This window comes from Phlebotomus papatasi, chromosome 2, assembly GCF_024763615.1.
Source record: "Phlebotomus papatasi isolate M1 chromosome 2, Ppap_2.1, whole genome shotgun sequence".
Lineage (NCBI taxonomy): Eukaryota > Metazoa > Arthropoda > Insecta > Diptera > Psychodidae > Phlebotomus > Phlebotomus papatasi.
Genome location: NC_077223.1, coordinates 97,415,603 through 97,426,274, shown reverse-complemented (window position 1 = coordinate 97,426,274; position 10,672 = coordinate 97,415,603). Strand labels below are relative to the sequence as shown.

Sequence of the window (10,672 nt, the reverse complement as noted above, 5' to 3'; positions counted from 1 at the left end):
TATTATTACACATTCTTAAATTCGTAAGTACTAGGGTAAGTGTGCCAAATTCCGGCCAGCTTGCAATTGCGGCCATATTTTTTGTTTCTCGAATTTTCATGATTTTTTGGATTTTACATACTCTAGATTATATAGTGCAAAAGAATAATAAAAAATGCAGATTCCACAAACAAGATGATGCAAAAAGACATTTGAAGAATTCCCGATGGGCAAAGAACTATGAGAATAAAGGTGGCCGAAATAGGGCACCAAAGCTATGTCACCATTTTTATTTATTTTAAAATGTATTAAGAATGATTTTAGAGTAAATAAAGACGATAAACAGTCTACAAGTTTCCAAGCAACACTCCTTAAAGAGAAGTAATAAAAATATTCAATTTGTATTAATAATATTGCATTTAAAACTTGAGACCTTGGCGCTTGCAAGCAACTATGCCGAAATTTGGCACAGTTACCCTATTACAAAAATATTTGAAACAATTAATTTATAATTATTCATAAAGATCCGAAATATTGCATTTTAAATTCTAAGTTTAAAATTTATCAAAATATTATTATTAATTAGCCTCTTAAAGAAAATTGCTTAGTAAAAGATTTTGAATAATTTTGAACTGAACTCTTAGGATTTGGGATAACGCAGTATTCCCTTAAATGCATTGAAAATAAAATTTAATAATAATAATTTAGAGTATTTTAGGCTTAATTTTGAATTTTTCGAAAACAAAAATTATTTTCCTGATTCCGGAATTAAATTTAAATTTAAAAAAGCTAAGTCTAAAAATTAAGAAAATTACTTACGTGGATAGTGTACTTTTTTTTAAAACAACATTTTTAAATTCGTTAGAAGTGAATGCGAAAAATCTCAACCAAACAGCCGGATCGGGTTCTTTTATCACTTTTGCATCACGTTCATAAATGAGCAATACGACATACCCAAAGAGTGAATTGTTTAAAAACTGTGTGAAGTTCTTTACGAATTCTGTCATCTCCGGACAAATAGTCGATAGTTGCGCTTTTTTGCGAGAAGCATGAATTTGCGCAAAAAGGCATTGTTTTCCTGTTGATGACGTACATGGGGTAGGTTAAAAAATTAATCAGCGGAGAAGGATACTTTCAGCTAATGTCTAAGTGAGAGTGTCAATTTGCTGGGGTAATACCAATGGACCATCTTAGAATAAATACATAAAGATTCTGTTGATCTGTCTTATTAAACATAACGATAATTCTCGCCCCACCTGTCGTCACTGCTGCCTCAGGTGAAATAATATAAAAGGAAGAACTTGCGCTTTTGCGTCTCCACTTGCTCATCAACTGAACCACCAAAGAGAAACGTGGATGGAAAAGTGTTGAAAATTGCAGTGATTTTTTCATTTGAATTTTTGAAAGGTGTTTTTTTATATTTGTGGCTCTGCAAGAAGCAAGGAAGAAAGGGATTAAGAATTTTCCCTGAATGCTCAAGCATTCTTTAAGGATAATTTCTAGAGGATTATTCAAAAAGGATCACAATGGTGGCTCATCAAACGGTAAGAAGATGTTGCTGATCTTCCGAAGACATCAATTGTGTGAAAGAATGTCCTTGTAGTGAAATTGATTAATCTCGCGCGATTGGATTTCTATTCAAATGTGAACCAAGTGTAGATAATGCTGTTGAACCACCCACAACCAAAAGGAGATTGACAGTGTCACTGTTAAAATGTATTAAGCAATATTATTTGCTATCGTAATATCAACTAAATTTGATCATCTACAGTCAGTATTTGTGGTAGAAAATTCGTATTGAATAGAAATTGAAGCAAATCAATTGAGCTTCTTGCCAGTTCGATTCGATAGTTCAAGCTTGGTGGACGTTTTCTTTCTGAGATCTCAGTGAAAATTACACGCAAAAAAGCTTTACCCTGAACAATTGTGCTTGTGACTCAAGAAAAGTGTCAAAAATATTTATTTTTAATTAAATTAAAGTTAAATAGTGAGGCATTAGAAAAAATGATACTATATCTGTGAAGGTGTATTAGGAAATTGTCATTAAAAGCTGTGTTTAGTGTAAATTCGCCTAATTTGTTGGAGAGGTCAGTTCACTACATTGAATGGCCAATTTTAATTAAAAAATCACGATCAGATGATGGAAAGCTCGGGAAAAATTACTCATAGTGTTAGTCTTGGAGTATATGCAGCTCTTGCAGAAACCAACGTAAATCACATTAATTAGTACATTGATGCTAAAAAGCCTCCCAAATACCATTCACTCACTCTCAAAAAAATCATAATTGATCGGATGTTGCCTCTATTTTCTTGCAATTATTACATTAGAGGTTCTATGCAGAATGTTTACCTTCTGCCGTTTTCATTAAAACCCTCAGTAGAGTGACTTGGCAGTGAGGAGATAATTAAATTGTTCACTTGATCACGAAAGCTCTCTGAAAGTTTCAATCGAGTGCGAAGAATATTCTGCATTTGTGATTGAGATTTAATAAGAGATACATTGTTCTTTTTAGATTTTCGTGCTTAAGGTGACCAATTACTTCTTAAGCCGAGGGGTAAGCAGTTCGACATAAATTGCTAAGCCAAATTATTGTGAAGTGCTAAGGAGAGTGTATTTTTTTCTAGAAAAAAAAATACTTACAAGTTTTTTTTAGCAAATCATTGAATAAATTTTCAAATTAAAAGTTCAAAATTCTATTAAAGCCCCGAGACACTTATTTACGGTTTTTGTGACAAAATTTATTAGGTAGCGATTTAAAAAAAAAAGCAATTAAAAGCTCAAAACTTATATTAGCAAGTGTGTTAATTGCCAACTTTTCAGAAAACCAATTTTTAAAGGCATTGTATAAATGAGCAGTAAAAAGTTAAAATTGAGCAGTAACAAAAAAATTTGAAACCGTGTTATTATCGTCTAAATTTTGGCAGAGGGAAAATAAAGGGCTTTTCATTCTATCTGCAACAATTTTAAATGTTTAATATATAAATTAGACCCATTTTTGTAAAGATTTAATTTTTTTACTGACCATAATTAGATATTTTGCTGCTCATTTATAATTTTTTACTGCCCATTTTGAATTTTTTACTGCTAGTTTGTTTTTTGCCATTTTTAAACCAATTTTGAAGTGAAAATATTTGAGTGATAATAAAATTTAAATTTTAAATAAGTTTTACGCTCACCGCTATCTTAGGGTTAGTTACCAACTTCTTAAGCAAAACGATGGGAAAACTTTTAGTATATGCTCTGCATATGTTATTTATTCACAATGCAGTTCATTTCTCTTTTTTAGAATTTAAATAAAAAGATTAGAAATACTACGACGACAGTTGGCAATTCTATTACAAAAAAGTACAGAGAAGAAATGTTTAATTTCTGATATAAAACGAAATATTAACCTTACTTTTGGTTTTAAAATCAATATAAAAAAAGGTAGGGGGAAGTGGGGCTACTTTGAGCTGTGGGGCTACATTGTTATACGATTTTTTCGCATATTTCTAAAGAAAACTGGGTTTTGACATGATGTAATTCATTTACACAAAATAATTGTGGATCTAAATAAAATAATTGTAAGGACCAGCTTCATTTAGAAATAGGCGATAAAGTCGTATAACAATCTAGCCCCACAGCTCAATGTAGCCCCACCTCCCCCTACTCAATATATAGTTAGTTACGCTTTAAGATTATAATAAATATCTAAAAATTTTGCAATAAAAAAATCCAAAAGGATTTTTTATGAAATTAGTGTTTTTATAGTAAGAACATTTTTAGTAGTTTCTGACACTGGACTCACAATTAAAACTTTCTTTGACACCAAGCTTGCAACTTCTGGAAGAATCAAGAGCAGAACATTTTCAGCAGTACTAAAAAATTAAGAGTACAATGAAAAATGGTAAAGTACGTATTTTTAAATAGAGGAATAAAGATTTTTAATAAATTTGTTTATCTTATTTTATAAAAAGAGGTGAAACACTAAATGCTGTAATTTATATATGTAGTTTCGTGGCTTTTATTACATTGAGAGAAATCCGAAAAAGTTAAAATAACATTCCAGAAATGTTAATTTTACTCTGCAGTATTGATCCGAAATCGGTGTAAATATTATGCTTTTTAGATGTATTAGGGGTTAGAGTTACCCCTTTTCATGTTATTTCTACCCTTAATAAGGTGCAAACGTAATATTAAAAAATGTTGCTATATTTTTACACCTAAAAAGTGTTAAAGTTATGAGGAAAAAAAGTTAATCGCACCCCCGTTTTTTCTCAGTGTATTTTTTTTCAAGAACTTCTCATTACATTTTGATGTCGTATGACAATTTTCAACGGAAATTTCTAAGCAAAGAGTGAATGAAAAGTGTGTAAAAGTGATAGAAAAATCTATAGAAGATTTTGAATAGAATTTTGCATACTTTTTACTTGTGACGCAATGATTTATCACTGGTTCAATCACCGTTAAAAAATTCATTGGATAAGTTTTTGAAATTTGACAACGTCGGTCGGTATAGTCAATTATAAATGCTAATCTAAGATGCTAAATAATCTATACAAATATAGTGGTTAATTAAAAATTTCTGCTGAAGCTTAAAATTTTAAATGAAAAATCTGTTTATTTGAGTTGTACGGTTTAGTTCAAAGTTTGTTTCAATTTAATTCGAAAAGACTTTGCGTCAATCAGTGAATTCTTCAGTGATTCATAAAAATAACGCAAATCTTTTTGGTGACTAAAATATTACGATATGTGTGAAAATTCTTCAGAATGTTCAGAATATGATATACGAATAGTTCCGTGAAAATACTTGTTTTGTAATGGGTAAATTTTGCACAATTTTTTAGTTGATGAAAATAATATTTCGAAATTTTAAATACAATACTTGATAAATGCATTAAAGTTCTTTGAGTCATTCGCCCCTTGGTGCCCAGTGCACACGCTCAGGTGAGTTTGTCTTGATTGGCTTGCAATTTTAATGAGTAGAATAAATACAATTGCCTTTAAACTTTTCGGCAGATGCAATGGTGCTGAAAAAATTCTCAAACCTTACTGCAAATATTTTTCAAGTCCACTGGCGTGAGTTATTGTGTCAATGAAACCGATTACATATTGCCCCTTTGGTGTACAAAGATACGCAAATAAAATAGAAAAAAATATGTATTTACCTACCTGTTTAGCACTTTCTTCTTGTGCTTATTCTTTTCCCTTAAGTAACCAATTTATACCTTTTTTCGGGACATATAGGAATAACTTATGGAAATTCGTGTTGCCATTATATATAAACAATGTGTATTTTTATCGATTCAATTGCTTCAGTCTATATGAAAATTATCACGTTGTATCTATTCAAATCACGGCATTATCGTACAATGGTCACCTTCAGTTTCACTCCATTCTTTCACACCTCCAAAGTATTTGAGCATGAGTTTGGGTTCGTTGTTTTGACGTTGAAGTCTTTTGTTTCTTTTTCTGACTGTTCTCTTGCAGTTAGATCGTGCCTACAATCTGGAGTTGCTCAGCTACTTGTCCCTCATCGTTGCCGGCAGCCTCATCTATGCTCTGTCTGGCTACCTGAAGCTTTTGCTTGTTGCCCTAAAGCTCCCTGGACCCCCGGCGGTACCCTTTATCGGCAACATCTTGATGATCGGCGACAAGAATGGTGAGTGTCACATGATGAAATTTAGGTCACTGAGGTGCATTGTTGACAATCACATAAATTATGCAATCACTCATTAGGAGATCTTCGCAACTGGCAGTGTCAATAGTCAATGCAGAAATTATTACAATTAACGTGTTATGTTTAATTTGGTATCTTTGCATGACTCTTCTCACTTTTCTAGTTATGGTCAATGATGCAGCTAAGGCATTCTCCCTATATGGCACACTTATCCGTCTCTGGGTGACCATTGTTCCAGCTTTCATAGTACTGGATCCACAGGATTTGCAAACAATTCTTTCCTCCCGGAAACACACCGACAAAACCTTCTTTTACAAGCTCTTGCATAACTTCCTCGGGAATGGTCTGATTACGAGTAGCGGAGACAAATGGAGTGTCCACAGAAAGCTCATTCAGCCCAGCTTTCATCTCAACATCCTCGAGAAATTCATTGGAACCTTCAACGACAGCTCTCAGTGTTTACTGGATAAATTCAAAGCTGCCGAGGGTGAGATAAACATTACAGATTTTGTGAACAACTGCGTTCTGGATATTCTCAACGGTGAGCTAACATTTCTGGTAGTCTGCTAATACAAATAGTTCACACTATTACTTATATGTTGTTTTGTAGAGGCGGTACTTGGTGTTCCAGTGTTCCGAGAAGACAAAGAGATGGAAAAATCCCCTTTTAGACAGTGAGTATTAAAATAACATATTTTGACTCTCGTAATGAAATAGATCATGATTTGTTTGAAAAAGACGGCGATCGTCGTTTATTGCTTATTTATTTTATTAACACAAATTTGTCACAAATATTTCGGTGGTTCGTTTTCTCAAATCGGTTTTATCAGCATTGGCTTCTGGTGAAATATCGGTAGCTCTTTCTGTTGGAACTTTATGTTGGCTACATTCTGTCTGCGGAAGCTTTTTGAGAGATAGAGTCTCCACATTTAAGTCGGATTGTAAATTGATACCCATACTGAGACAAATAATTTGTTGAATCAACACATTTTATGATTTGCGAAAAGAAAATCTATAGATTCGATATTCATTTTCTTTTACGATAAGCGAAGCTAATATTTAGTTTTGTATGCATTGGGGACACAGTAACAATTTAAGAATTTTAGTTTAAAGTTTTTATTTTTAATTAAGTTCAGTTTTCAAATTAAGTTCATTATTTATTTAATAACGTAAAGTATAAATTCTGAAAATTTTATAAGTCTTCTATAATCTAGCTGTAATTAACGACTAAAAATTGTGGATATAAGCCGACGTTAATTGCAATCAACAATAGGGAAAACCGGAAGTCGTCGGGAAGAGATAATCACTCAGGGAAACACATCAACTATCATCAGAGCTTTCGGCTCGGTCTCCAAGCCTTCATCAGTGGTCAAGTCTTGTAATCTTTCTCTGAGACTCGTTCAGGGTTTTGATCAGGATTACACCAGGGCATAAAAGGGAATGGGGGCACTTTTCTTACACTGTATTTTACAAATTTTTGTATTAATTTGGCACAATTTTGGATCTTATATTTCGTCTTCAATCTTGCTGGGAATTTCTCTTTGTTGATAAGGTTTGTTGATAGGGTTTCCCCTATTGTTGATAACGACTAAAAACTGAGCAATTGACAACTGAGAACAGTGCACAAGGTTCACTGAGTTCACAGCGCAACTAGTGGAAGTTTTTTCCCGCTAGTTGATCTGTTGATTTTGATTAAATATTGTTTCTATTAAAGGAAATGTTTGCCGTGCTAGTGGATTCCGGGAAGTTTGTTTGTTTTCATTTTGAAGTGAAAATATTTTAAAACGATATTATTTTAACACGAAAATATTTTAAAATGTAAGGCACTTTTGAGATGAAAAGATAAGTAATTTTCTCAAGTGCTCAATTATTTAATTTTTGTGTTAAAATATTTTCATTACGAAATTAAAACAGATAAATTGGTTGGAATCGGCTAACACAATTGATTGGATAATATTTTTTTCTCTACTGAATCATTAGTACCACTAGCGAAATAAAAATTCCGCTAATGGCGCTGTAAACTGTTCTCAATTTTTAATTCTCAAATGTTTATTTGAGAAACTTGGCTAACTGAAGAAAATTTTATTTTTCGTTTTTCCCTACGAATTCAACAGTAACTGCTGATATCTTTGCACTATAAATTAGATTTTGAATTTAATCAGTAAAAAATTAGTTATTAAAAAAAGGCAACAAAATTTGAAAATCAAAATTCATATTTTTCATACATTTCAAATTGAATTGGACTTTAACATTTTTCTTATCATAATAATATTTTAAGGACAAATGTTTCTTTGTTTAATTTGCGTCTTCTAAAGAATATTCGACATTTCAGGAAGTGAAAATATTAAAGCCTTTTTAAAAGTTCTAATAAATACTAAGAATTCTATTTTAAAGAACACGTCATATGGGCACCTAAATAATATATTGAATTAGAGTCTCTAAAAATCTGTTTGTAACTGAATCTGCATGTATTTAACACTTACTTAAGCTATTAATTGATGATAATTGTCAATTAATTAAAGTGAATTATGCATTAGTCTTGAACTTAATACTATCGCATCTCCTGGGAATATAAAGTGAAAGATTTCTTAAGGAGTTCAATGATTCTATTGACTTAATGAACTTTTTGTGGGAGAAGATCAAATGGTACAACTTGTGTGTTGCTAATCAAGTCCAATTTACTGTGAAGGTGAGACCTCTTAGGCAATTTGATAGATTCTTAAGTCAATATTTGCATGAAAAGGCACAATATTGTAAATTGGCTATTAGAGAGACTTTGGGTAGTCTTCAAGCGTAGAATATTGTCACTTAACAGTGATTTCCTCTACCGGATGTTTTCTTTTCGAGTTATTTCGAGTAAAACAATTAAATCAATGTACAATACTTGCAGAGGTCACAAATTCTCCAGTTAACTCGAGATTTCAAATTCAAGATCAAGGTGAAGACGTATGAATTTGCATGTTCTGATGGGAGAAAACAGAAATATGTTAAAAAAGGTCAATAATTATTTTTTTTGCAAAAAAAATGTATTGTGCAAATTGAAGTGTTAATTGGCATTATGTATTATGTTACCTCTATTCCACTGTTGTTGTTTGTACATACGATGTTCATATCTTTACAAAAAATATTCCGACATTTGTTGTTTTAAGAGTCACTTCTTTTCTCGAATTTTATTTGATTAAGGATTGTTTTGTGCAAAGAAGGCTTCTATGGGAAATTTATACAATTTGACTAAACAAGAAGAGAGGACAAGCGAAAACACAAAGGTATTTACTTAAATTGTTATTGCTAAATTAGCCAAAGATGTTGAAGATTCATCCTGGAGCCTCTAATGTTATTGGTATTTTTTTGTAATGCAAATTTAATTTTTTTCCTATCAAAAGCGCTTAGAAACAAATCGCACAATTCTTTTTTTCAACTATTTGTCTTGGAGTGCCCGTACATTTTTAGTTTAATATTGATTATTGGTTGACAAAGAGTTACGAAATTAACATTGGTGTTTCTTGTCTACAAGAGTGTGACTTTAATAACTTTATGGTTAAAAGTTTCAAATGAATCCAAAGTACTTTAAATAAGGCATTTTTGGGCAATTATCATGCATCGAAAAATTCGAAATATTCAAAATAATGGATTAAACTTGGATTGAATTAAAATTTGATTGATTTTGAAATTGATGACAATTTTCGTTGAATTTCAGAGGAAAAGTCGTGATGCCATACCGCGTGATCCGTCCATGGCTTCTGCTCAATTGGGTGTACAAAATGACAGATACGGCAGCATCCGAACTGAACCAGAAGAAACAATTGGATAACTTCACACGCAAAATGATCCAGATCCGAAGGGAAGCTAAGCGAACTGGCAATCTTGGTGAGAGGAAATGCTTGCTGGACTACCTTATCGATATATCCGACCAAGTACCAGAATTCACGGAAGAAGACATCATCAATGAGGCTTGTACATTCATGTTGGCTGGTCAGGATTCAGTTGGAGCTGCTGTCGCTTTCACTTTCTTCATGTTGGCTCAGAATCCTGAATGCCAGAAGAAATGCATTGAGGAGATTGATACCATCTTCGATGGGGATACTCGTGCTCCAACCATGAAAGATTTGAGGGAGATGCGGTATCTTGAGCAGTGTATCAAAGAGACTCTTAGGTTATATCCCAGTGTACCGCTTCTGGCCAGGAGACTTGGTGAGGACGTACGCGTTGGAGAGCACAATCTCATTGCTGGAAGTCACATCTTCATTGTTCCCTATGCCATTCATCGGCTTCCCTACATCTATCCGGATCCCGAAAAATTCGATCCAGATCGATTCCTGCCTGAAGAGGTTGAAAAGCGAAATCCCTATGCTTTCCTGCCCTTCAGTGCTGGTCCACGGAACTGTATAGGACATAAATTTGCCATCCTCGAAATGAAAACCGTCATCTCAAAGATCCTGAGGCACTTTACACTGCATCCTGTGGCTGGAAAGCAGGACATCAAACCCTCCTTCCGAGTAACTCTCAGAGCTACTGGTGGACTGTGGATCCGAATGGAGAGGCGAGACAAGATCTGACTCTATTTCAAATGAAACCTCCATTTCTTCCCCTTAAAAGTCAAATAAGGACATTTTTACATAATTTTTTTTAAATATTTTTTTTTTGTAAATTATTAATTATACTGTGAAGTGTAATTTATTTGCTGTTATAACTTATTGTGTAGTTTCGATAAAATTTCTACATTTTAAATTTAAAAATTATATGCTGAGGGATAAAAAGCACAGAATTTTGGTCGGGGATTCTCTGAGGAACTGGTAGATTGAAAGGAATTACATAGTGCCATTGGATGTTGAAGAAAAGGAATCACTCAGTAGAGAAAAAATCGTCTTATATTTCACTCTTTTAGATTTTTTTGTCAGACAAAAGAACGAAACAGTAACACTTAAAAAAATGGTGAATAAAATACAGGACATAGAAAAAGGACATTGCGATATCTTATTCATGTGTCTAGGACTTCCAGAAGGCTGAAGCTTTCTTGAAGCTCTCGTGCGAGA

At 32.8% G+C, this 10,672-nt stretch overlaps 1 protein-coding gene across 2 annotated transcripts; it reads left to right on the top strand.

Moving 5' to 3' along the window:
- Positions 1-1,290: 1,290 nt before the first annotated feature.
- On the top strand, positions 1,291-10,598 carry LOC129802590 (probable cytochrome P450 4aa1). 2 transcript variants are annotated; one of them, XM_055848530.1, is made up of 5 exons: positions 1,291-1,523; positions 5,450-5,621; positions 5,803-6,180; positions 6,250-6,313; positions 9,337-10,598. In XM_055848530.1, exons 1-5 carry the CDS (start codon positions 1,506-1,508, stop codon positions 10,193-10,195), a joined length of 1,491 nt encoding a protein of 496 aa, XP_055704505.1. In that variant the 5' UTR covers positions 1,291-1,505; the 3' UTR covers positions 10,196-10,598. The 2 variants fall into 2 exon arrangements, with proteins under 2 accessions (XP_055704505.1, XP_055704504.1); XM_055848529.1 differs by having other exon boundaries at positions 1,302-1,523; positions 5,454-5,621.
- Positions 10,599-10,672: the final 74 nt, after the last annotated feature.